This window comes from Delphinus delphis, chromosome 2 (assembly GCF_949987515.2).
Source record: "Delphinus delphis chromosome 2, mDelDel1.2, whole genome shotgun sequence".
Taxonomy (NCBI): domain Eukaryota; kingdom Metazoa; phylum Chordata; class Mammalia; order Artiodactyla; family Delphinidae; genus Delphinus; species Delphinus delphis.
The window spans coordinates 9418857-9446712 of NC_082684.1; the positions used below are offsets into that span (position 1 = coordinate 9418857).

At 51.9% G+C, this 27856-nt stretch overlaps 1 protein-coding gene across 1 annotated transcript in view; it reads right to left on the reverse strand.

The window, feature by feature from the left end:
• Positions 1-23487, reverse strand: part of TUNAR (TCL1 upstream neural differentiation-associated RNA) — a 48691-nt gene extending 25204 nt beyond the window's left edge. Inside the window, exons 1-3 of the mRNA XM_060003325.1 lie at positions 23395-23487; positions 22683-22834; positions 22096-22413 (exon numbers count right to left, since the gene is read on the reverse strand). Coding sequence (XP_059859308.1) covers positions 22096-22107 — 12 coding nt within the window. The 5' untranslated portion in view covers positions 22108-22413; positions 22683-22834; positions 23395-23487. The remainder of the gene's footprint in view (positions 1-22095; positions 22414-22682; positions 22835-23394) is intronic.
• Positions 23488-27856: the final 4369 nt, after the last annotated feature.

Below are 27856 nucleotides of genomic sequence, written 5' to 3' on the forward strand. Positions count from 1 at the left end.
GAGCAGCAAAGGGGAGCCCAGAAAGATCTCTAGGGAGCAGGTGTGCAGAGGAAGCAGCACCGATTGGTTCAGGAACAGAGAGGGTCCTGAGAGGATAAAAACGAAAACCAAAAACTGGGAGGGGCTCAACAGAACAGGTGGTGTGAAAAGAACGAAGATATGACAAAGGCAGATAAAAGCAAGAAGGAAAAAAAAAGGCAACTAGAAATTCCAGGGGGGAGGAAAAAACAAAAAACAAAATCCTTCATAATAAGGTCATGATCCAAACATGAAGCAAACGAAAATATGGCATGATTTTAAGCAATGGATGGAGTACGAGCAAAGAGAATCCATTTGACTCTGTTACGGGACATTCTGCCTCGAGTGATCCAGGGGTTGTGACGCGGATCTCCGGAGGGAGAAATGTTATCCCAGCACGTGGTTTAACCCAGCATCAGATACTTCTGATAGAGCAATAATTGTATCAATGCTGCCTGCTGTGTCTGAGTTTTAAAGTCAATCTACCGGCAAAGCATATGGCAGAGAATATAGGACAGGAGGTAAATATAAACACCCCAATGTAATATCAACCCTATAAGGTGCGTGATTCTGAATCTGAGGGGGAAGGTAGGAAAAATGGCAAGACACTGATAACCTCATCTTCCCAAATGCAGAGACAGAAGCACTGTGAAAGGATGATGGGCAAAGACATTTATTTAAAAAATGAAAAAGTAACTGATTGAAGCACTTTAATAAAAATAGGTTACGAATGGTCAGGGGAGGAGTCAAACCTTCTTTTGCACTTTAGCTGACATCCACAGTTATGGCCCAAAGGTGACGAATCCACTGCCTGGATGTGAATCCGGGCTCACGCAGAAATGGGAACGGTCGAGGTGAGGATTAAATGAGATTATATAAGGAGCATCCCCAGAACAGTGCTCGCCACAAGATAAGCACGCAAAATATATCAGGTATTTTACTGTACCCCTGCCCACACAATTTGATTTGTTACAATGTACGTGTATTGATTTTTTAAATTTTTCACATGTTAAATTAAGAGATATGCCAAGCAGAGCTATTTGAAGGAACAAATGCAAAAGTGAACTCGAATCAGGGCAGGAAGTGTAAAGCACTATTTTAGAGGCTGTTTCATAAGCAGGACAAGGAGGCTCCTGCTGGGAGCGAACGGGTGGCCCGGAAAACATGGGAGGGGGGCTTTGGTGAGGAAGACTCCCCAGCGAGAAGCCTGGAAGGAGATTCTGTTCTTTGCGCTCCTAAACTGTTTGCAAACTGTAGAGCTCTCTATTGCTGCATTAGATCGACATAAAGTAGTAGTTTTTTTTTTTTTCAAATAATACAGACACAAAACAAGTCTGTACACCTTTGGGGGGCCTGGGGACTTTAAAGAACTATTTGCAAGTGGGATTCAAACAGCTGCTCTGGTGCTTACATTATTTGCAGAGCTAGGCAAATGCTGCAGAGGTTTTTCTGCTTTCATGAAAAGAGAAACAGCGGAGGCTCGAATGGCCTCCGGAGTTCAGGTTGGGGTGATGCAGGCCCTGGCTTGACTCTAGCCTGCCCCAGCCCCTTCTCAAAAGTCCCGGCTTTATTATGAACCAAACAGGGCAGGAGGTACCTCGTCCCAAAAGATGTGGCTGGAATGAACCTTGTCGCCCGAGACAGCCTCCAGTGGGCTCAGAGTGAGGCCTGCACACTTCCCTGAATTAGATGCGTCAGTCCAATCTCTGTTTCTCGGCTCTGCCTCAGTCTCCCATGAAACCCAAATACTTAGGCCCTGACACTCTGCCTGGCTCGTGCCAGTTCCCTCCTTTCATGAGCCTGGACTCTGAGTTAGGGAAGCAGAGGCTGGGTGGTGCCGGGGGACCTGCACACGTGCGGAGCCAAAGAGAAGACCGGCTTTGAATGGCGTCACTGGCATGTGAATGCCTAACTGGCAGCATGACCTTGAGAACATTTCCTAATCTCACTGAGCTTTTGCTTTCTCAATGATTCATGAATTTATTTAACAGATAGTTTACTAAGCACCTACCTGGGGCCAGGGACCACGCTAGGTGCACAAGGCACGATGCACGCATTCAAGGATTAGCAAGGAGAAGACACTTGGGGGTGGATGCTGTGATGGGAAAGCCCTGTGCGCTAGAGAAGCCAGCGATGTGGGACCACAGGCTGAGGTGGGAGCGGCCAAGGTCAGGGAGAAGGGGCTGCCCGAGGTGGTACCTAGCCAAGATTGAAACAGCGGCAAAAGCAAGAAAGTGCTCCAGAGGACACAAGAGAAGGCGTAAGGGCTCAAAGGAAGGAAAAACGGATGTGAAAGAAGTTCTGAAGGTTTAGGGCATAGAGTGGTAACGGGGAGGGAAGATTCCAGAAAACTCTGCCAGGAAGAGCAGAGGCTGAGTCCCTGAGGGTGCCTTGTATGGATTCGAGATCACTGCTAACATGCGATGATAATTCCCACTTTGTGGACATGTTGGGAGGCTTAGTGAACTGTGACCCTGGGGTGAGGGTTGACCCCTGGGACCTCGTGTGAGCCTGTATTGGCAGCCACCCAGTAAAGCACAGTTGACTGGTTGACGTGACCATTCCACTGCCTGGATTTTGGCTTGCCTCTTCCTGCAGCAACTCTCCACTCCCCTGACCCCCACACACATGAACACACACGCACCGAATACAGGTCCACATGCGTGCTCTGCTGGAGCCCAGCTCTGTGGACACCGAGCCAGGCTGGGCTCCCAGCACTTCTCCCAGCAGGTCAAACCTGCCTGCACATCTGTCTTTCCCGCCCCAGGTCTGGCGTCCCACCCCTCCCACTGGCCCTTGTCAGGTCCCTGCATGTTTTGCCTAGAGCTCTCCCCTCCCCAGTTCTTCCTGCCTGGACTGCCCTCTTTCACGAGGCTGATTGCTACCCCTCCTCTAAGACACAGCTCAGAGTTTTCCCTCCCCAGGAAGCCCCTCTGATGAGCCTCTTCCAGCTTCAGTGCTGGTCCACACTCCCTGCTCTTACCTGGCCGACAGCATTTGTCACATCCCCTAGAGACACCACCGTCTGACCCGACTCCTAGAGCGGTGAGTCTGCCTGATCCGTCTCTGCCCTCGGCTCCAACCCAGCACCAGCAGAGAGGAGCTACTGGGCAGGGGTTACGCGTGGATGAATGGTCCACCCAGTGGGGATGCCACATAGCGCCCCAGCGACTCCAACAGAGGCCTCGGAATGAGGACACTTCGGGTGCCTGGATCCTCCCATCCTGCCTGTAGCGACCTCTGGACCTTGGCTGTATACCCTTGCAGTCCCATCAGCGGCTTGCTGAGGGGGACGGCAGGCAGGATCCTCTTTTTAGACCTCTTGAAGCTCCACAGGCAGAGAGAAGCAGGTCAACTGTTGGAAAAGCTTGTTCTTTCAGGCACAGCACGGCCTTAGGGATTTTTTAAAAAATGTAAAAACCTAACAATCTATATAGACCCACAGCTCAGCACCTGCAGAAGGTCATGGGCCTGATTCCAAACCTCCTTCCTCTGTCGACTGGGAACAGTTTATACCAAGAAAAAAAAATGTTTTGATGAGCACAAAGGCCACCAGAGGCCCCGCAAGGCCTGTCCCCCTCCAGCCTCGAGCTCGATCGTCTCAAAGCGGGACCGCCTCTCTCCCTCCTCTGCTCTCCGGCTGCCCGGAGTTAGACGGGGTCGGGGGAGCCCAGAGTCTGCTGGGCTCCAACAGGCATGACTGTCTAATTTGTCCAATTCATTTAGTGGTCCCCAACCCCTTGCACAGAGGCGGCACATAGCGTGTGTTCAACGACAGCTCATCAGCGGGAACTGTATCGTCTTGTCCCCAAGGAGAGGAGCTCTGACGAAATGGCATTTGCTTCAGCCCAAAAGGACACCAAGTCCAAGGAGATGGGCTCTTTTCCCTGAAACACTCTCCCATCCCACTGGCCCTTTCTCCAGTGCCCACGGCCACTGACCCAGCTTGGGACCAGCCGGCACTGGCTGCCCCTCTTCCCTCTTCCAGAAACCTGCTGCTTCCCCTGAGCAGAGTTTGCCCAGACTGTGCGTGGCAAAATGGGCTCTCTGCTTTGAATCAGCAGGAGCCAGGGTGTCTGTGGACCAGGCACTGTGCTAGTCCCACCACAAGCATCATGTCTGCAAGGCTGGGCCTTGGGCTGAACGATGAGTCAGGCCCAGCAGGGCAGGGCCGGGGCCCGGTAGTGGAGCCACGATTGGTCCAGGTCTCGCATCTCAGCCCTGGAGGCAGGGTCCGTGGGAGCTTTCAGCAGTACTGCTGCCCAGGCCACACCTCAGACTAGCTGAATCCCAATGCAAAGTGAGGGAGCCCAGGCATTTCCACATGCTCCCTGGGAAAAATGTCCTCCAAGGCAGCGGGGGCTGGGGACTCAGCACTCGGCACGTTGCCTCGGGCAACGGGTCTCCTCAACTGCGCTCGCGGACTACGCATCTGGCACTCTGCTGACTGCTGGCGGAGGCGGTGGTCTTTCAGGAGCATTCCCTGCCCTCAGGGAGCATTCAGGCAACGTGGGGGATAAAGGCCACACGGAGGGTGAGGACAGATCCAAACCATCAGAGCCATAAGGAGCCGGTAGAGCATGACCCTTGCCCTGCTGGCCCTGGGCCACTCGGATTCTCCTCTGCAGCAAACTTTTTTCCTTAAACGGCCAGGCAGCCTCTATTTTCAGGTTTGCCAACCCCAGGCCCACCCAGGTTGCCCCAGGCTCCCGTTTCCTAAGACCCTGAATTCCCATCCTACAAACCTAAATGTCCCAGGCTGCCTTCTGTGCTACCAATAGGACAGACTGCTTCTGCCCAGACTCCCGTGCTGCCCTCACCCTTGTCCGCCCTCTCCTCTTGGGTCTCCTCTAGCTCTCGGCAGAAGGCCTCTCATAGAATTCTCTAAAGGGTCCCTGCCTATGCTCCGCTCTCTGGTCTCCTCTAGTGACATGATGTTCCCACCTCATGGACCACAGTTGCTGCAGACTTGACAGATCTAGAGCATAACTCATCTGCATGTTTCCACTTGCAAATGCAAGAAGTTTCTACAGGGGACCAAACCCACCGTCCTTTCCTATGATCTGTTCCCACCGGGGCCACGTTACCACCCATCCCTGCGAGAGGAGCCACCTTTGACTATGCTCTGCTCTTCAGTCAAGTCCTGCCACTTCCTCCTTAAACATCCCCTGGGTTATAACCAGAGTTGACATTTTTCGAGTGTGTGGTTTTAATGAACATACACGGGCTCATCGAATGCCGCAGCAGCCCTGCAGTGCACATGGAGTGAAGAGATTCGCCCTGGGGTGTCTCGGGGGCCCCAAATGCCTGCCACAGGGTGACTGAATTTGTAAATACATGGCAGCTGCCATGCATCCAAAGCTGTGCTGAAGGGAAAGCAGAGATGGCCAGACGTCCCTGCCCTGGAGATGTCTGTTAGCTGGCAGGGGAAAGAACCAGACGAGCTCGAACGTCTAAGCTCTGTGCCACCTCCCCAAACACAGCTGTCCCTCGGCCGCCCTGAAGTCAGTATGATACCCAGACCGAGCAAGGCGCCAGGTGCTGTCTGGAGCCCCAAGGAAGGATGCTACAGCCAGCCGGGAGCGACCATGCTCCCCAAACACGTAACATGCCCATGCTGCCACCCAGTCACTGCGTCCAGGCTCTGGCGGCATCCCAAACAGGTGCCAAAGCTGCATGGCCCACCCCCACGGGCGCTAAGCGGGCAGCAGCTGAGTTTTCGCACAGCGGCCAGAGGGATCCAGGGGCTCCCTGGGGGTATGTGCTGAGTCAACCTGAGAAGGGGACAGGTAAGACCCCCCACGGGCCGGAGAGAAGTGACTACTCATAGAACCTTCTGGTTGAGGACATGACATGGTCCACTAGAGACCCCGCCACCCAGGCAGTCTCTCAATGGAATGGGTTGAACTGTGTCCCCCAAAAGATATGTTCAAGTCCTAACCACTGGTACCCGTGACCTTATATGGGTCTCTGCAGATGTAAGCAAGTTAAGATAAGGCCATACTGGATGAGGGTGGGTCCTAAGGGACATCTGGATACAGAGAAACAGGACACACAGGGAGAACGTCATGTGAAGAGGTAGGCAGAGGTTGGAATGATGCAGCTATAAGCCACTGAACACCAAGGATTGCCAGCAACCACGAGAAGCCTGGAAGAGGCAAGGTTTTCCCCTACAACCTTCAGAAGGAGCTTGGCCATGCTGACACCTTGATTTCGGACTCCTGACCTCCAGATTACACTTCTGTTGTTTTGAGCCACCAGCTTGTGTTATTGTTACTGCAGCCCAGGAAACTAAGCATTCAGCAAGGACACATGACAAAGGAAAGCCCAGGTGAGAAAAACCCTCCCACTTGCAGGTGTACTGCATAACCACAGGGCTATGAACTTGGTAAGAAGTCATCCATCGGGGCGAGACTTGGCAGTACAGAGACCTTGGTCCACATTCCCGCTCTACCCGTGTGACCCGAGGCACGCTCCCAAGGTAGTCTAAGCCTTTTTCTTCATCTGTCATTTGGGGCCATGAAGCCCCGCCCACCCACAGAGCTGCTAAATTCGACCGTGCCCGTGATGGGCTTTACAAACAAAATCATTGTATGAATTACAACAAGACTCTCAGGGAAGAGGGTGGACGTTGTTCTAAAGGCGGTGGTTTTCTCCAAGAAGGGAATTAACATTCAAAGTCGAGGTCACTCTCAAGGCTGCCCCCCAGGGAGGCGAAACCTTGGTGTAGCTGTTACACCAGAATGCATTTTCAGTAATCAGTCCATTTGCATCTCTCTGCATATGCCAAACATTTGCTTTACTTAAAAGTGTTTTCCAGCACAGATTTCTAATTGCAAATGTTGGTTCAACCTCCACATTACCAACAGACTGTCTTTTTACATCACAGACTGGCTGGTGCCGCTTCCCTGCACCCCAAGCTCGGCTGGCTCTGACTGCACAGTCTGGCCAGTCTGCCAGACCTGCATCCACACTCCTGTGTCCATCCCCTGCCTGGGGTGCCTCCTTCCCTCCTCTGGCCAGTGCTTCCTTCTTGTTCTTCAGGAGTAAACACTTCTTTGGGGAAGTTTCCAGAGTCACTCTGTTAGTCTCTGAGCAGCTCGTTCATTCTGCTAGCTCACCCGTATCACAGGCTTGCCTCTGTTATAGATGGGACCCCATCCATCTCCTTCACCCGAAAGGACCCTTTTTTAAGAGTCAACAACCTGGAATCAAGTCCCGCTCCTTCTCTTGCTGTCTGTGCCACTCTGGACAACGCCCTGAGCTTCATTTTCTCCATCTCACAAGGGGGAGGCAGTGGGAGGCTGGGGATTAAATAGTGCACGGCAGGCTCTGAGCCCAGTGCCAGCACATACCAGTGTTTTGTTACTATGGGTCCACAGACCAGATCAGGTCTATGACCAAGGTCTTAGTTCTCTTAGGCAAAATGAAAACAAACCAAGAACAATGCATGGTGATTGGTTAATTAATTAGACTTAAATAAATGAATTAATGAAAAATAATTACTCTTTGAAAATTCCAGAAGTAGGGTTTTCCTATTTTTTCTTAATATTTATCATATGATGGTGGTAACAGAGGGCAGATTGGAATTTGACAATCTCATGCCAACTCCTCGATTAAACAAATTTCCCCACCTGTGTATACCAGAAGGCTGGCAACTGCAACCCTAAACCAGGAAATGGGGTAGTGAAACGCCACCCCTGCACGCCCGTCCTGGGGAACCTTCCCAATTACAGGTGAAGAGAGTCAGCTCTCCCCACGTGACCCCACCCACCCAGCCACAGCTGCTTAGAACAGAAGACCCCACCCAAGCCAGGCCACTTAGCTTTTCTCCTGGGAATCTAGGCCCCCAAAGAGATGGAGTGAGTTGTGAGGTCACGCAGACACAGGGCTGAGGCTGTCATTTTGGGGTGACCATTACTGAGCCGTGTGCTCAGAGGAGTAGGAAGGGAAAAACAGAGTTGAGAGACGGGGGGAGGAGGGAGGGACCAGATGGTGAGACCTGGGGCTCCAGACAGCGGGCAAGGGAGACGTCCCGACAGCTGATCATGATTTTTCTGTGACCATTTCTCCTTTGCGAAGCCAGACTTCACTTCTGGCTTTACTTTTCATGAAATGCTGATTCCTTATCCACAATCTCCTAGTGATTATAATTCACGTGTTGACTTTTCTGTCTTTCTGCCCCTCTGGGTTCCATGAGGACAGACACCAGGTAGGACCTGTGGGTACACAGAAGCTACTCAATGAAAAGTCTCTGGATGGATGGAAGGATGATTATAAGCCTGCTTGGGGAGCAGGTGTTGATTCTTGCCACCCCATGTGCCAATCAAGATGCAGGACCTCCAGGGCTTCCCTGGTGGTGCAGTGGTTAAGAATCTGCCTGCCAGAAGACCTAAACAGACATTTCTCCAAAGAAGATATACAGATCACTAATCATTAGAAAAAGGGAAATCAAAACCACAATGAGATATCACCTCACACTGGTCAGAATGGCCATCATCAACAAATCTACAAACAATAAATGCTGGAGAGGGTGTGGAGAAAAGGGAACCCTCTTGCACTGTTGGTGGGAATGTAAACTGATACAGCCACTATGGAGAACAGTATGGAGGTTCCTTAAAAAACTACAAATAGAACTACCATACGACCCAGCAATCCCACTACTGGGCATATACCCTGAGAAAACCATAATTCAAAATGTCATGTACCACAATGTTCACTGCAGCTCTATTTACAATAGCCAGGACACGGAAGCAACCTAAGTGTCCACTGACAGATGAATGGATAAAGAAGATGCGGCACATATATACAATGGAATATTACTCAGCCATAAAAAGGAACAAAACTGAGTTATTTGTAGTGAGGTGGATGGACCTAGAGTCCGTCATACAGAGTGAAGTAAGTCAGAAAGAGAAAAACAATTACCGTATGCTAACACATATATATGAAATCTAAAAAAAAAAAATAAAAGTGGTTCTGAAGAACCTAGGGGCAGGACAGGAATAAAGATGCAGATGTAGAGAATGGACTTGAGGACACGGGGAGGGGGAAGGGTAAGCTGGGACAAAGTGAGAGAGTGGCATGGACATGTATACACTACCAAACGTAAAATAGATAGCTAGTGAGAAGCAGCCGCATAGCACAGGGAGATGAGCTCGGTGCTTTGCGACCACCTAGAGGGGTGGGATAGGGAGGGTGGGAGGGAGACGCAAGAGGGAGGAGATATGGGGATATATGTATATGTAAAGCTGATTCACTTTGTTACACAGCAGAAACTAACACACCATTGTAAAGCAATTATACTCCAATAAAGATGTTAAAAAAAAAAAAAGAATCCGCCTGCCAATGCAGGGGACACGGGTCCCAGCCCTGGTCCGGGAAGATCCCACATGCCGCGGAGCAACTAAGCCCGTGCGCCACAACTACTGAAGCCCGCGCGCCTACAGCCCGTGCTCCGCAACAAGAGAAGCCACCACAATGAGAAGCCCGCGCACCGCAACGAAGAGCAGTACCTGCTCGCCACAACTAGAGAAAGCCTGTGTGCAGCGACAAAGACCCAACGCAGCCAAAAATAAATAAATAAAACAAATAACTTTTTAAAAAGAATGTGCATTAAAAACAAAAGAGAGAGAGAAGTAGTGTCAGTGGAGGGAGGAGAGGGAAGGAGAGGAGGGGGAGGGAATGAGGGCAGGGAGGGTAGGTGCAGGCAGGCCTGACTTTTCCATCAGATGCAGGGGGCACAGGGCTCAAGACTCATAGAAACGTTTCCACTTCTTTTAAAATCAGAAGGAAAAAAATGAACTTTCACTTAGAAGAAAATGCTTTAATATATAACATTAAAATATTCATCTTGATATCAACTCAATCATGAGATACAACTTTTAATACTTGTTGAGGCAGAACTGTTCACGGAGGCGAACGTGCTACAGGGTCCAAGAAAGTGAGCAGAGGCCAGGGTGCGGGGGAGGGAGGCAAGGGGACGAAAGGGGAGGCGAGGTGGGGCATACACAGGGCCTGCGCCAGCACCTCTTTGAACCGAAAAGCAGACATCGTGCTCTTAGCAGCTTTGCTGGCTGCTTGGGGGAGCACACCTGAAAGGTGGACAGGAGGGTGCCGGGGTTTAGGGAGCTCCGGTTTCCCACAGAGCAAGGTGGTCAGTGTTTACAAATGTCAGGGGGGTGGCCGGATGTGCTCAGGATCCTATCGCCTGGGTCACACCCTTACTCTGCCGCCTACCAAAGTCCACCCCCTGTACAAGCCACCTATGCTCTCCATGGTGGCTTAAAACGTGCCCCAAATTCTGCAACGCCCTTCCCATCAATGTGGGCTCCCATGTGGGCAGCCTTAGTAATTTGTTTCTAAGGGACAGAATATGCCGGAAGTGATGCTGTGTGATTTCCAAGGCTTGGCCATAAAAGGCGATACAGACGGCCCTCCCACACCTCCCTCCCTCTTGGGACGTGTGCCCTGGAGCCCTGAGCCACAATGTGGGAAGCCCAGCTGGCCTGGCCCACCTTGCTGGAGACAGAGGCTACACAGAGATCCGAGGAGCCCCAGCGGTACAGCCCCCACACCCCCAGGCTGTGTGCGTCCTCCTGGGCCAGGTACCAGGCATGGAAGTGAGGAAGCTTCTGGATGATTCCAGCCACAGCCACAACCTGACTGTGATCTCACAGGCCTTCAGCAAGAACCATCGAGCTGAGCCCAGGCGGCCCCTGGACTTAAAGGATGACTAGTGTTTGAAGCCACTACTTGGAGGTGTTTCGTATGCAGCCATAAATACTCTCTAAGCCTTAGTTTCCCCATCTGTAAAATGGGAATAAGAAAAGTAACTGCTTTATTGAGCTCAGATTCAATAAACTAGCCCATGGAAAGTACTTATTTAGCACAAAGTCTCCACCCAGAGTAAGCACCTAGTATATAAAAGCTATGATTATCACTAATTGTTATTATTACGGCCATTGTACAGAAGAGAAAACAAGGTCCAAAAAGGCTAAAGCAAATTGCCTAAGAATCGCACAGTGAGTTAGACGCTCCATGGTTTGACTCTGAAAACAGGTTCAACTAAAACACGCATGCCCCCCGGAAGAGGGTGTGACAGTAATCAAAATCTCACTGAAGAACCTGCCATTCCCATCTGGAAGGGGCTATAGGTCCTTGACCAGAAAAACAGAGGGACTGAGGTCAGACACTCTGAATGTCTTCAGAAGAATCCCACTGCCCACCTGCGTGGCACCCGTACATTTTCTAAAACATTTAGCCTCCCTCCACATGAGGGTGGTACTTTTTAGCTCTGCTCTACTCTTCCATTATAAATAAGTGTAAATAAGGTGATGAAACCTATGAAACCTGCCAGCAGGTAGATCACCTCTGTCCCAAGCTGCCATGACATACGGGCCTCGCAAGGTTATTTATCTAAAACATACATTTACCAAGTTTGGGGGTAATAAACTGGGAAAGTTTGCAAACAATTCCTTCATGTTCCTGAGGGCTGTGATGGACGCAGTTCACGAATGGGAACTGTACTTATATATCTGCCTAATAAAGCCTTGAAGGTTTTACTGTTGTGAAGTCAGCCGGCAGGACTGACATCCATCAGCTTCTCACGCATTCGGGAGAACCTCCTTGATAAGGCGAAACACAGCCAGGAGAGCCGGGTTGCTCCAGAAGCTCAAACAGATCCCTTTCCACGTAGCACCCCTGACTCAGCCACTAAGAGGCCTGGAGCCACTCCTACCGCTAAGCGAGCTCTGTCCCTGGCGCTGGGGATGCAGGAACAGACAGTTGGGAGGAGACAGAGACACCGATGAGGATGCCAATGGCGGTTTGGGCTGGACTCGGGTACATCCAAGGAGCTTGGAGAGTCTGGGTGGCAGGCTTTCCTGGATAACTGGTGGGGCTTTTCATGATACCCTGAGCTCCAAACGGACCTCAGCCTCAGTTCTTCCCATGGCCAGACGCTGAGAAGCATTCTGATTTGCTCTGATACTGTTCTCTCCTTGCATCAAACACCCACACAAGCTTCACAAACGAGCAAGTGAGGAAAGGGCCAGAGATCCAGGGGTATTCCCAGCCCCCTCCAATTCTGGTCGCCCAGGACCCTGGCTCTGGGCCTGGCTTCCAAGAGGAAGGGCAAAGGAACAAGGAGAAAGCCACATCCTCTGCGACTGGTTGGGGACAAAGCGGTGTGAGCACAAACTGTCCATTTCCACGTGGACTTGCGCCAACACTGGGCACTGGCCAGCTTCAAAGATCATAACCAACTCCAGAATGACTTGATGCCCTGCTGGGTTCCAATCCCACTGTGTGACCTTGGGCCAGTTGCTTCGCCTCCCTGGGCCTCGATTTTTTATCTATAAATGGGGCCATTGGGAGGGCGGAGCTGCATCCCTCCCCCAAGCCCACATTCTGGGGTGATGAGGTCCCCAGCAGGCGGCAGCTCTTCAAACTGCCCGGGATGCTTTGCCCTTGGCATGATTTTGCAGTCAGCCTGTCCTAAAGAAGGCTCTTTTCCAGGGCCAAACTCCCCAGAAACAGCTAAGAATTTGCCCACTGGCCTGTGGAACACGCCTTTTCTCTCCCTCTCCTTCTCTCAGCAATGAGAAGGTAGAGGACCCCGGGACCCTCTTCCTTTGTCTGCCCCACTGGCTCTGCAGAAGTCACCCATCCCACCGAGCATGTTGATTTCAAAGTTAACGATCAGAATGGCATGGGCTTTGCTTCCTGAAACTGACCCCTTTCCCGCCCACCTTCCTGAAACTGACCCCTTTCCCGCCCACCGAGCCCGTTGCTGGGGGAAGCTCAGGCAAGCTGGCCGGGGAACGCATGCCCTGGATTCTCTCAGCTGTGTTTGTAGGTCTGGGAGCATTGTTTTTAGGCCAGGAGCAGCCTGAATGCATTTGCAGAGGTGCAGGGAGACCCACGGCTCAGTGAATCAGGCTGGGACACTGCCTGCTCCACTTCCCGTTGGCCGGAGTCCACGACGGCTGGGCAGCAAGTGCTACAGCCAATGGCCACCTCGCTTCCCCTCCGAGTCTGGCAGGGTCAGTGGAGCTGGGGTCTGGGCAGCGGGGCCTGGAGGATCACTCAACAGATACAGAGCAGTAGACACAGGGCAATCAGAGAAACAGGGCCTGGAGGTCATGCCCCAGACAGTCACACTTATCCTGCACAGACGATGCCTTATTTTTATACACCTTTTAATACATGTATACCTTTTACACACCTTCACCATAATACAGCCGAGCAGGAAGCAGGACCACCAGCTGTCTTGTTAAAGCCCACACCCTCACGCAAGCACTTCCCACGGCTCCATCACCTGCACGACACGGCACACTCCTTAACCCGGCACTCCAGGCCCACTCCCGCTGGGACAGGACTGACGCACCTCTGCTCCAGCAGCCCGACGCTACAGCCCCGCACCACCTGCTCACCCACCCCTGATGGTCCGGCCTCTGCACATGTGCTCACACTCTCCCTCCTGCCCAGAATGCCTTTCGCCCTCATCTCTGCTTGACAAATTCCTACTCATCTCTCAAGACTCATGCTCCCACCCTCCCCCATCCAAAGCCATCGTTCCCACCTTTGCCTTCTCGGGGCACGTGAACCACTCTAATTAGCTACAGGGTCGTTACACGTTTCCCCGACTGTCTCGGGGTCCACTGAAGACAGACAGCATCTTTTTTTCCCTTTATCCCCACACCATCCTACCTGATGGCCTCTCAGTGACGGCCTGGTCCATGTGTCCCCTGCAGGAACCTGTGAGATGGATGCTAAGAGTGAAAATGGTTCTTTCCACGAGATTCAAGGAGAAGCACCTACCATGTGCAGGACACAGCAGGGCCTGAGGTTTTCATGGCCTTTTTCGTACGACACACTGCCAGGCAGGCTGGCTTCAAGGGACCCTGAACTAGTGCCATGTGTTGACTTGTCTAAGACACGGTTTATGTCTTAAATCTCTATACCAGCTTATGCGGTCAGGTCTCCTTGGAAGCGAATCTTACGAGATGGTCCATCTCTCCCTCCTACCCAGCACGCACTCAATATTTCTGAGATCGGTTTGCTTCAGCCGGGCCCCAGGAGAGCCACTCCTGAAAAACAGGCCAGAGCTCCTCTTCCCCGGTGGGAGAAGACACAGGCCAGAAGACTGTGGTCCAGGCCTCCCTGTTCCATCCGTATGAAAGCAAGAGCCAGAGTTGGAGACGAAACCAAGCAGACCCCAGAGCCGCTGCGTCTCCCGTGTACGGCAGGCCTGCAATGATGCCTGGACATAGCTGCCGCTCTGGGAATGTTTGTGGACGGAAGAGGAGGGACGGCAGGGCCCCCAGGGTTAACTGTGGCTGAAGAAACATCCAGCCTAAGGGAGGGGATCGGGGTCTTTCTAGAAGATTCCTCTGAAAGAGATCTCCAGGCCCACTTCAGTGATCCCGTCCAGTGATGACTCCCCCCATAATATGGTGCTCTGAATTAAAGGGCTGCTCCTGAAACAGCATGTACTTGGTGGAGGGCCTGGAAGCTGAGACTGGCCCCAGTGAGCGTGAGAGCATCCGTCCGTAGAGAGTTTCAAAGCAGTGGGGAGACAGAGAACAGCACCTCCTCGGGGCTGTTCCCCACCGGCCGAGCCCCCTTCCTTGTCAGTCCCCAGGTCCCCTGGGCTCATGGAGAGTGACAGGGCTCTCGGGCAGCTGTGTGGGTTTCAGGAACGGCACGAAGCCGGTGTGGCTAGAAGGGGAGAAGCAAGGGGAGATGGCAGGAGCGGAGGTCGGACCCAGGGCCAGATCGTGCAGGGCCCTGGAGGCCTTCCCAAAGTCGTTGGCCATTGCTCTCAGGGACACTGGCGAGCTCTGAGCTCTGAGCAGAAAAGGTCATGGTCCTTTAGAAAGCTCCCTCTGGGGGCCACTGGAAAGCAAACTGTAGAGGGCAGCAGGGAAGCAGAAAGAGAATGGCTTGGGTGGAGGTGGGGGGAGTGGCCAGCATGGGAGGCGGCGCCACATTCTGAGTGTTTTGGAGCAAGAAGGGGACGAGTGATTAACTACCTAGAAGAATCTGGTTCTCGCATTTTTATTGCTCCTGAGAGAAGAATTACTGGGAGGGTGCTAAAAATACAGATTCTAGGCCCCTACCCTCTGAGGTTCTGACTCAATAGGTCTGCCACGAGGCCCAGGAATCTGTATTTTAGCAAGCTCCCTGGATGCTTCCACAGAAGTGGTACCTGGATCCCTCTTGGAAAAAAACCCTGCATGACTCAGTCCTTGCACTTCACAGCCGAGGGAAGCCAGTGGAGGGCCAGAGTGGGGCTGAGGCTTGTCCCCAGGTGCCCAGGTGAGACAGGGCTGACAAGCAGGCCCCCTCACTCCCAGGCTGGGCTCTCCTCACTGGCCTCCTTGCTCCGCTGCAGATTTGGGATGGGCCCTAAAGGGCAGTGGTACCGTCCCAGGCCTACAGGAACAGAAGCCATGTGTGGATACACTGCAGCTGTCTGTGGTCCACCACTGCAGCCCCAATGCCCTGCAGTGCCTGGAACAGAGCTGGTGTTCACTGAATCTTTGTTCTACTGTTGACAATCAACACCTGTCCGATGGAAGAACGACCCCAGTGATCACCAGTGATCAGGCAGGACCAGAGAGGCACACCCAGTGGAGGAGATAGCATCATGCCTGGAGAGATGGACAGAGCAGCTCTCCAATTCCACAGGGATACCTGGAGCAGGCTTATGACAACTTCAGCACCTGTATGACATTTTCAGACGGGTGTTGATCTTGTCGGTAACACTGAGAAAAGTCTCAACACTCCCTTCTAGAGAACAAGTGTATTCTTCTATCCTGCTTTCTGGGTGGAGAACACGGGCTTCCACTTCTACCTTTAATGTTTAACACTGCAAAGCCGGGCTTACTTTTTCAGAAGTTTTCAATAAAGCCCTCTCAGCAAGTGAACTGGGACTACATGCACTCATAAATCACTTTCCACTTATTCATGATGCTGTCAAAGCACATTCACTTTATTTAAAAACAGAAGACTTGTCAATAGGATCATTAAAAGATGACCGCCGGGCTTCCCTGGTGGCGCAGTGGTTGAGAGTCTGCCTGCCGATGCAGGGGACACGGGTTCGTGCCCCGGTCCAGGAAGATCCCACATGCCGCGGAGCGGCTGGGCCCGTGAGCCATGGCCGCTGAGCCTGCGCGGCCGGAGCCTGTGCTCCGCAACGGGAGAGGCCACAACAGTAAGAGGCCCACGTACCGCAAAAAAAAAAAAAAAAAAAGATTGCCATTATCATCCATCTTCTGAACGAAAAGGAAGCAAGAGTCTTTGGGGGGGCGGGGCGGGTCACACAGAGGCCAACGTAACTTGAGTGGCTTATCTGTGGCAGAACGAAACGGTCTTGGTCAGGATCCCAGACTATATTAGCAGACATAGGCTCAAAACCTGGGATGATGGAAAGACAGGAGGCCCTGGGCATTCCTTATGTGTGCTTCTGCTTGGGGATGCTAAAGGAGGCATAGAGAGTGGCTCATCACAGTTTGTTGAGAAACTGAAGTGAGAATACACAGAGCCTCCCGAACACCCCACCTGACCTGTGATTCTGGTTTTCGTGATGTCGAGTGCAGAAGCGTTCCACCTAGCAAATGCTAAGGCGAGCCCTCGACGTCCACCAGAAGGGCCTGTAAGGGTGCAGGCTTTCAAACCCATGTAGAGTCTCATTTACACTCGTCACAAGCCACATACAAAGACGGCATGAAACATATAAAATTCTTTAGTAAATTTAGGAAAATTCTGTGCTTCTCAATGCTGGAAATGGGTGTTAAATCATTTCTACTTACTAGGCCCCAAATAAGTGTTCACAGGAATCACAAATCAGAGGCCAGGGACTTCACGGCCTTCTTGCCTAACTGCCGATGCCTCTGTATGGCCACTTCTGCATTCTCTGCCGTTGACTAGCCAAAGGTACTAAAAATCTGGCCCAGAACTGAAGCTACCAGGAATCTGTTCTCTCAAGGCTTGGGAGCAAAGGGTACAAACTCTACAGGTCTCACTAGGGACATGCAATGTAATTTATCATTCACTAGGGACATGCAATGTAATTTCTCATTCACCACATCGAAAAATTGTGCTGGCTGCTAAGATGTTTTGGTGTTTTACAGATGACAGGTGAATCACAATCGAGTTTTCCAACTCATTCTGTCTGCTTTTTCTCATTAATCACCTTCCATGAACCTCGAAGCTCTTGGCACAGAAGCCATTCGGGAATCCAGAAGAGGTGGTGGGAAGGTCCTTTTTGTTAAGACATCACTCCTATGACATGGGCAAGGCCAGCATCAGAGCTAGAAGGAATTTAAACTGCTGGCGAAGACAGCCAGCTTGAGTATCATTACTAGAATGTAAGGAAGGGTGATTTCAATGACTTCCCTTTACCCTCTGTAAATTGTGTGTTGCAGACAGGATACTGGAATCTTCTGTCCTGGGTACGGATGATAGCCATCCAGATTTGTAGAGCTATCAGCAAAGATGGCAGCAGCTACGCTAGCGTGGGTGGACTTCCGCAGGCTCCACGAAGTATCTGCTGTTACGGCATCTCTATTTGTTCCGGCATCTCTATTTGGGGGCTTGAAAAGTTCTTGAAACTGACAATTCCTCCTCTAAGTCCTGGAAACTCTTAAGAGCTATAGGTGAACCTTTAAGTTCCTGTATCTGCTCCTTCTACTTCTTTCTCTAGTTTGCTGTCTGGGGGAGGATTAACCCGTGGCATGCTGGAAGAGGAGTCACGCTCTTTCCGAAAGCTTCTGTTACATAACTTTTATTCTGCGTCCCTTTTCGCGAGGTGCAGGCCGGCAACGCCTTCCAAAATATCCCACGTGCCAGCTTGTGATCACTTCCCATAGAACCCAGGGTGACATGGCACCTAAGGAGTTATTTTAGCGTCCCCCGAAGAACTACCAACGCTAACCCTGGTAGGGTAACACTTGGCTTATTTCTGAGTATCTTTCAACTCTAATACATTCGACATAGAGTTCAAAGAAATCCAACATTTTGGATTCAGGAGTCTCTCAAGAACGACATCACCCCCATATGTCATATACATCAAATCTTTGGCATGCCCTCTCTGTGCCATACTGTTATTTAAAATTTGGGGAAGAAGGACAGGGTTCGATTTCCAGACACACTGCAGCATCAGTGGACATGAAGTGTGGCAGGTAAGGGAAGGATGCTTTCAACCCCAGCAGAACGCACTTGAAATCGTGCTTGTTTCTGCCATTCAATAACTGTGCGACTTCGAGCGACGCGCTTCAGCTCTCCAAGCTCAGGCTCCGAATCTAGAACAAGGGTTCGTAAGATCTACTTTGCAGAGCCGGCGGGACAAGATGTTTAAGGACTGGTGGTTCCTTTCTCCCACCCTCTTTATCTGACGATGACTGCAGCTTCGCTAGGAAACCTGACCTCTGACCACAGACTATTTAAAGTGTGACAAGTAAGTCTGCCCAGAGAACCCGGCAAAAACACCACTGCCAAATCTACGCACTTCTCACCATTTTTCAGCTTCAGCTGAATTCAAGGCTCTAATTAAAGTACTTTCCATTTTCAAAACAACTGCAAACAGTAATTACATACTTCCCCTCCTACCTTCCAGGAACAGCCTAAGACTACGGCGAAACCTCCATGTCCCCTGGGCCTCGAGCTATAAAGCTAGATGTGACACTTCTCCTACCCCGTTGACCCAAATTACATAGTGGCTCCCGCCGCATGGACCCTAGAGAGGGTCCTGGCTCAGCCCTCTCCGTTGTGTGCCAAGATGCCACCCGCAAGGTGCCATGACGGGAAAGCTGGCATTATTGCCTTTAAGATGAAAAGTTCTTTCATCACACAGGGTAGAGTCCCCGCTTAGGATAATCAATACACTTTTTTACAATGACCAGTTCTTTACTGTTTATACAGATATTTAATTGAAAATGTTATGTAACCTCAAAGTACAGGGCACTCTGGAGCTATTAATAACCAGCTACATCCAGATTCCGAGGACTCTTCGGGCTTAGGGTTGGAGGGGGTCTCCTGGCACTGATGTACACACATGCACATGAACACAGGGACACATACAAACATACACACTCATTGCACAGATGTAAATGAAGACCCCAAGAATGGAGATGACTTATCCAAGGTCACAAAGCCAATTCACAGCAGAGGCAAGAATAAATCCCAGGTCTCCTGGCCTCTGGAGGATGTTCCTCTTAGAGAAAAGGAACACACCCCATAGGTACCTGCGTACATCCTCAACACTGCACAAATGCTGCAGCATCCGAAGTGGGTTCTCACAATGTGGGGCTTGTCAGCTCTGATCAAAAGACTTCCTGGTCTAGACTCCCGAGTTAGAAATGGGATGCCCACCAGGGAAACGTCTCATTGTTGTCATTCATTTGTGATGCATACCCCTCCTGCTCTCCCAAGAGAAACATGAGGCACCTAGAATATACCTGAACGTGAGGCCATTATATATGGTGTGGAAGAGGTCAGGTTTAGCAATCTTCCAGAAAAGAAGTGGGTTGAAGACAAAACAGAATCGAAAAGGGAGACTTTTTTTTCTCAATTGCACACTTTCACGCCAGGAGGGTAAAAAAGAGCAAAAAATAAGAGAGAACTGATGCATTAAAAACTGACTATGAGGAACAGGAGTCATATTTTTCTGTGGAATCAGGCTCTGGGTAGCAATAGTACGATATGTGACATAAAAACTGTTCTCTCATAATTACATCATCATTTCCAAAAGTAACTTCATGAAGATTGTTTCTCTGCATTCATTTTGATTCAAAACCTCACCCGTTAGTCGTGCGGAGCTAAAACACACAATGCTGGGAGATTAATATGTCCACACAAGATGCCTTACTTGCCATTCACAGACCCCGTGAGCTTGTCAAAAATGAAAGCTTTGCTTTGGTTCCGTAAATATCAAACAGTCATAAGACCCGCTGGAAGCACAGTTTCTGGGAAAAAAAGGTGGGCCGTGCCCGTTTCATTTGAGATTCAGTAACACTTTAAAAGGTTCATTGATCCACATCTTTAAAAGATCTATAACAACCCCATTAAGTGCCCACAGGGCAAGTTGATGAATTTAGCTGTAATTACAGGCAAAGACCAAGTCAGGGTCTAAACCTCCTAGTGGCCCCCCTTTCTTGTGACAGTCCCTCTATTCCTGCTGAGACAGGCTCCACCCTTCCCTAATATAATCAGCAAACAATGGAGAGAGGAGAGTCTAAAAATCACTTTATTTACTTGCTTTAATTGTTTAGGCTGAGAAGGTTTTACCTATGCAGCTATGACAGTTTCTTTCTGAAAGGCACAGGCAGGCTCACCAGCTGGTCACTTTCGAGCCAGCTGGACATCGAGTTGATGCGTTGTATTTCATCAGTTCTTAGGGGTCAATGTCATCTCTCCAAATGAAATGCCTAACCTGTCCCATGAACCCAATCCGGCACGTTGGGACATTTTATAGCCACCATGCTTTAGCCCAATAAATAATCCGCTACAGCACTGCCCAGGCTTCACCTCCTTCGGGTGGAACCTGAATTTTGCAGCTCCCTCGGGCACCATATCCTCCTCTTGGAAATCAACAACCTATTTGATCAACAAGCTATCTTTCCAAATGTGTGGGTCTGATCAGCTCTCACCCCCTAGCTCCGGCCTGTAACCCCCTCTTCTGCCACTCGAAGAATCCCTTCACTGGAAGGGATCTGAGAGTTCATCCAGTGTGACCCGTCATTTCACTGACAGGGAAACCGATGGCCTTTCCCTGTACTGACACCAACACTGTCCGAGTTCCGCAGACCACCAAGCTCAACGCTTGGTGACTCAAGCGAGTAAACAAGCCCCTCGGACCAGGACCAAGTGATTCCGCGTGGCTTTCCCTTTCAGGGTCGACCTAAATGCACTTAAGCAAACAGTTAAGAGCTACACAACCAGAGAGTTGGGGGCAAGCTAAGGCCTCCTGTCTGCATTAACCTCCCCCCTCCTTTTCTTCTGGATTGAGATGTGGGAAGTTCTGCTGACATGGAAGGTTGGCAAATTTGAACCAAGATAAAATTTCGGGCAGGGCTGGTTCCTACACAGTGGCCATCTGGGATCAGCCTGTTAAGTAACCATCTCTAAGACGTACACAACCAGGGGCACGAGCTTTGATTAGCCCTCACACCACAGAAGGGTCTACGACGTGGTTCTGAGGCCGAGCGTGTGCTGGGCACACACAGCATAGAGGAGGCACACAGGAGGATCTGAACTCTGCCCTTTCCAACCTTGAAGAGGCCTGGGAGAAGCAGAATCCCAGGAAAGAGAGCACCCAGGGGAACATATCCTCCTCCTACCTGAACAGAAGTGGCCACGCACTTACAGTTCACATGAGGGTGAGCAGCTATGTGATGGAGGGATGGACAAAAAAATTAAAAATACATGCTACCAGCAATCTATTTCATCCAAGCAGATACTCATCAGCACAAGTCTTTTCACACACACGCAGTAACTCCAGACGGAAGCAGTTAGTAGAAGAAATGGGACAGGTGTGTTTGTTACAAAAGGGTCAGCTCGAGGGAGAGGTGGAAACAGCACCCTGGTTTCCAATCCTGGGCTCCCTGGCTTGCGCTTCCTGGCCCTGTGACCTTGATTAAGTCATTCAGCCTCCCTGGGCCTCAGTTTCCTCAACTGAGCCAGAGAATAAGGGGAACGCACTTCCTCTGGTGGTCTGGAGACACACTACCCAGCACAGCCTGGACACCAGTTTCGAGGTCACTATATACGAGTCGTCTCCCTCCACAAATGAAGCGTCTGAACCCAGGTTGCATATAGCATTATCGAGACCAAACAGGTCTCCTCCTGCCTGCGTGTCAAGCCCGCATCTGCCTCCCTGATGGCCCGGGAAAGCACCAGGTCTCGAAGGCGCCCGGGCAGTTCGGCCTCTAGGCAGGGTCTGGGGAACAGGGGAATCCAGGGGTTCAGTAAGAAATCCCACAGGCTCTAGGTGGGGGCCGAGCAGGGGGCTCGGAGGCAGCCTCTGGGGCCGTGAGAAGGGGTTTTGTTTCCGCGGCGGAGGGCCTGGCTTACCGAGCAGCGCATCCGGAGGCGGGCGGGGGGCGCGCGGGGCACGCAGCAGAGCCACAGCCTGGCCCGGGCCCGGGGTGCCTGAGCCGGAGGAAGGCGAAGAGGAGGAGAAAGAGAAGGCTGCCACCGGCTGCTGCCTCATTCTCCCGGGCAGCGCCGATCCGCTGGCCGCTGCCAGCTGGAGCTGGCCGCCGGGCGCCGGACCCCGCGCGCGCGGCTCATGTCCCGGTCCGCCGCTGTCGAGGTGTGCGCGCAGCCGGGTAGTCTCCGGGCGGCGCCCCGGGGCTCCTCATGCCCCGCGCCGGGGCTCGGCAGGAGGACCTCGGGGAGGCAGCGCGTAAGAGAAGAGAGGAAGAGAGAGCGTGAGAGCGCGCAGAGCTGCGCCCCGCGGGCCCAGGGGTGGCAGGCACCCAGCAGGACCGCGCCGCCCCACCCACCGCGCCGCTGAGCCCCGCGCCGCGCGCCCGCCCGCGCGGAGCCCCGGAAACTTTAGCACATGGCTGGTCCGGCGGCCGTGGTGGCGGGAGCTGTCCCGGTCTTCCCGCTCCCCCTCCTCCCCGCCCCAGCCCCGGCCCCCGAGAGCAGCTTACCGGCGGCGACGGCGACCGCGACAGTGGGGCGCCCACTCTGCCGCGCGCAGAGCTGTGCGCACCGGCCGGGAAGGAGGAAGGGGCTGGCTGCGTCGGGGTCCCCGCAAGGGAGGGGCACCTCGGCGGCGGCGAACCGCGCGGGTTAAGGCGTCCTGGGAGGAGGGGGCGGGCCAGCCTGGTCAGCAGGCCCGGACAGCGAAGGGTCCCTGCGCCCCCGGACCCCGCTCCGCAGCGCAGCTGCTGACGACACGCCCGGGCTTCCCCGGCCCCGGGTCTGCGGAGCCCGCCCTGTTACCTAGCGACTCGTTCTGGGGAGCCCACGCTGACTCGCACTACTAGCGGGGCTGCGGCAGCCGAGGGGAAGGGAGGGGAGGGGGAGCTCCGGAGGTGGGGGAGGGCGGGTGGCTGCAGCCGGAGCTCCTCCTTCTGCTTCCCCCTCTGCGTTGGGGAGGGGCCCGGGGAAGACGTCCTACACACGGCCCCGGAGTATGGGGGTGAGAGGAAGGCCCACACCGAGGTGGAGGTCGGGTGGGAGGCGCGGAGATGCGCCTTCCCCTTCGCTAAGGATGCAGCAGCAGGTGGCGGCGACGTGGCCCGTGGAGGCCCGGCGCTTACAGGCGCGCGTATATGGGCCCGGCCGGGGGCAGGAGCGTGAGGAATGTGGCAGTGGGCGCGTGGGGGTGTGTGACACACTCCCACCCACGTGACGTACTTGGGGACACGAGGACTCGGGTGGCGGAGGAGCCTCCTTCCTCTGGTCTCTCTCACTCCTTCCTGGACATTTTGCTCCTGCGCTGTCTCTTCATCATGGAAGCCCAGGATGTCGGGGGCAGTTTCGTTGTAATCAAACCAACCCCAGTGTTGGCACCTCCCCACCCTACCGCACCCGACCCCACCCCTGTATCCAGTTGCTCATATTGGGGGTAGACACTTCAATCTGGCTCGGGATGACTTCCTATTTTGGGATTTGGGGCCCCTCCAATTTCCCGCAATATGTATATGGAATGTGCCCTAAGTTACTTCACATCTTCCGTAAAATAGAGCGTTCATCCCCAAAGCCTGTAGCTAAACGCTAGCACCTAAGTTGCCCCACAAATGTGAACATGTATTAGCTGTAAAGCTACAGCCAGTCTCCTGATCTAGGACCTCCCCAAAATATACCCCAAAGCCCAGGAAAGTGGGGCAAGGGTCTGTGAAAGTCCTCATCGCAGGTAGGGACCACTTTTCTGGATGAGGGAGATGACTTGCCACTGGGAGCCTCAAAGCAAGCAGAGCCCAGGCCTCCTGATTTCCAAGCTCCCACACACCACCACTGCCCCTCTTCAGCAGCTGGGTGCAGAGAGCCTCACTTCCCCACTCCTGGGAAGACCACTCATTCCTGCCGCCTCACCCCCTGGACCAAGCCCACACCCCTTCCTCACCCTACTGTCCTCTCTTCCTCTCTGGTGTGGATATGGGGAGAAAGAGGCAGAAGATGACCCCACAGAGGAGAAGGGGGACCTCTTTGCCCAAGAAAGTTCCCATATCCTAGCAGGGGGTCTCACCAGGGCAGATCCCATCCCTGAGGGGCTTTGGGAAATACCAGGACCCCAGCGGGTTTTGTTAGCCCATTGACAGGATTCTTCCTCCGATGGTGATGATGATGATTACCATAGTTATTATTCAGATGTCAGTAACTCTTGCTGAAAAAGCCTGCAAACCCATCCAAACAGAAACCTGTATCTTAAGAAACAGAGGCCCAAAGGCAGCAGCACTTTTCTGAGAAAACCACTTTGCATCCCAGCCCATGTGCCAGTTGAGATCCAACATTTTCTAGTGAAATTGGGAGCAACACTGTCGCCCAACCAGTTTTTATGGGTGGTGGCAGCCAGGCAGCTGGTCCACAGAAACTCCAGAAGGACTGCCTCCTGGCACCATACTGGCAGCCGGCTCTTTCTTCAGCCCAGATTTCCCAATATGCAGATATAATTGGACATCTGATTTGGTCAGGGAACCCAGTGCTCACAATAAACAAAATCCCAAAGTTTGTATTCCATGCACAACCAGTATCTGGGCCCCACTATTTCAGGAAACAAGGCAGCCTGTGAGGAAATGTGATTTGACAGTCCAAACATCTCATTCACTGTGCACAAAGATTTGAAAAATATTGGCTTGCGTCAAAGCCAAAGCCAGCACGTTCATCCTTTACAGTGTGTGTATGGGGGCGGGGCAAGAGGGCAGCCGGTGGGACTCCCTCTGCATCATATTGTTATTCCTCATGCTTTTCTTAATACAGGTGGGGAATGTATGAGCGCGTTGAGATTAAGGAAACCCGTGAACCCCCAGGGCCACATCTTTCCAGGATGTCCATCTGCATGGCAGTGGAGGGACATCTCCTCAAATTTGTAAGGACTGTTCACTGGAAGTTGGGCACAATACTAGTCACTAGGGGTGCAAAGATGAATTAGATAAACGCTCTGTCCTCTGAGTCCTCCTCGAGACATTTATAGAGGGCTTAACTCATGCCCAGGTATTCTAGGTACCGAGGGCTCTATCTACAAGTGCTAATTTTAACTTCATTAACCCCTCTCTGCGGGATGCTCAAAAAGGTTATATATAGGTTCCCTAAAGTCACGTAGCTGGCAAATGAATGGACTTGGGAGTTGCAGCCTGGTCTCCCTAACCCCAAAGGCCATGTTCCTAACCATTTTTCTATTTTGTCTGCCAGGCTAAAGAAAAATGGAGACAATGATATTATAGAAAATGTCTGCCTGACATTTAGGATTACAAATGAGATGTGTGTATAAAGTTACCAGGATTTGTTCCTGGAAGAGTTAACTCTCAATAAAAGCTACCTATTGTTATCATCATTAGACCCTCAATTTTATTTTGAATTCATAAGCTCTGCCTTATCGGGATTACCAAGTACTATTCTTGGAGACATAGACAGAAGTGATAAAAGTGCAGACATCTGTCTGCAGGACTGCAGCTGGCTGCACAGAGGAGGCGGCATTTGAGTTGGGTCTCCAGGCATGAGTAGGTGTTGGGTATGTGGAGAGGACATGAACAGGAATGGACTGATCGAGAGGACTGTATAGGGGAAATTCGCAGAGCTATGAATAAGCAGCTCCTGTGGGCAGGAGTTAAGACCCAAGACAGGAAAGCAAGAGGATAGACAGGAGCTGTGGAGACCATGGTTTCTGAGTGCTGGCCCCCTCCCTGAAGGCACAAGCAAGGACATCTTTTGAGCCGGGGCTATGGGGTGGTGAGTGGGGAGGGACAATGCGGCAGAGAGCCAGAGAGAGGACCCAGCCTCCCGGCAGCCACCAGGCAAAGGTTTACTGGCCGTGCTTGACGGGGGCAATGGGGTCATGATGCCTGCCAACCTCAGTGCTTTGCAGGGCCACTGCGAGGGTCAGAGCCCACTGCGTGGGTCACTAAGTGCGAGAGCAGGCTTGGCAACGTGTCGTGGGTACATTGTATGCACAGGAGGCCTGACTCGTTCACCCATTCTCGGGATTTTTTTACAACTCATTCATTCATTTGTGTGTTCATTCATTGAATATTATAATATTACATTTAATATTGTGTTTATTGAGCATCTACTCTGTGCCCAGCACTCTGTTGGCTCTAGGCATTCAGCAGTGAACACACCGTGGTCCCTGCCCTCATTTTACTGACAGTCTAGTGGGGAGAGAGACCAGTCAGCAGGGTGGGGTGGCAAGACCGGGGCTCAGTGCTGTGTTGCCTGCAGGCCATGTGGTCGCACAGAAGAGGGGCTCTTCCCTGGATTCAGGGCATTGAGGAAGTTTTCGTTGGTGGGATGATCCCTCAGCCTCAAAGCTGATACCTAGCAGACCTCATGGCTGGAACCTGTGGCTTCTGCCTGGGTGGTCTGGTCCTGGTGATTGCAGCCTCTGGGATAAGCAGCGTTGGTGCTAACAGGGCGGCTGAGATAAAGAATAGGGCCTGTGGAGTGGGGAGAGGGTGTCTTAAAGGACAGGTAAAATGAAACACTGTTTTTGCCTAGAAAAAGAGGCTTTAGGTCTGAATCTTTCCTTTCCAACACCCATATTAACGAGGTTATCAAAATAAAATAACTCAGCCAACCACACTTAAGAAGAGTGAGAGGGGCTTCCCTGGTGGCGCAGTGGTTGAGTCCGCCTGCCAATGCAGGGGACGCGGGTTCATGCCCCGGTCCGGGAGGATCCCATATGCCGCGGAGCGGCTGGGCCCGTGAGCCATGGCCGCTGAGCCTGCGTGTCCGGGGCCTGTGCTCCGCAATGGGAGAGGCCACAGCAGTGAGAGGCCCACGTACCGCAAAAAAAAAAAAAAAGAAGAGGTGAGAGACTTGGAATTAGGACAACTGAGGAGAGATGGGATCATGGGAGAAAAGGAAACAGATAACTTGGCAAGAGGGTATCATCACCTTAAAGAGATGAAGGACTTCCTTATAGGAGAGGGTTGCATTAGCTCCTACGTGTGGCCCCAAAACGTTGAACTAGGCCACCGGGGAGACGGTGTTTTCAGGACAAGGAAGGATAACACTTAGATCAATACCTGGCCCTCTGACTACTTCTGTAAACAAAGTTTTATTGGAACATAGCCTGCCCGTTCATTCATGTATCGTCTATGGTGCTTTCACGCTACAAGAGCAGACTTGAGTATTTGCTACAGAGATTGTATGGCCCACTAAGCCTAAATAATTTACTATCTGGCTCTTTGCAGAACAGTTTGCCAACCCCCGGCATCAGAGCAACCCAGATATCAAGTGAGGTGCTTTGGGAGGGAGTGAGCTCCCCATCACTGGGGGTATTCAGCAAAAGCTGAAGTCCTATTAAGCAGTGATGTGGCTAAGAGTTTGAGTGAACTTTGAGATCATAAGGATCCAGCAGTTCATGACAATTATTCAGATTTCTGCAGTGCCTGCTGGTCACATAGTCACAACTATTGAAAAATAAATCCATCTTCAGAGCAGCCTCGGTCAAATCTACAGTGTTTCATCACTGGACCTGAAGTCCATCAAAAAGAGCAATGGCTTCCTCTGCCTGTGTAATATAAGGTAGATGATGGACAGATTCAGGCAATCTCAAGGGTGAACATCTGGAGGAAATCTTTTTACACCCAAGCCTCTCTTACAAGGAAGACGCACTCACATGTAAACTCATGGATGAATGACGGCGTGGATCGTTTCT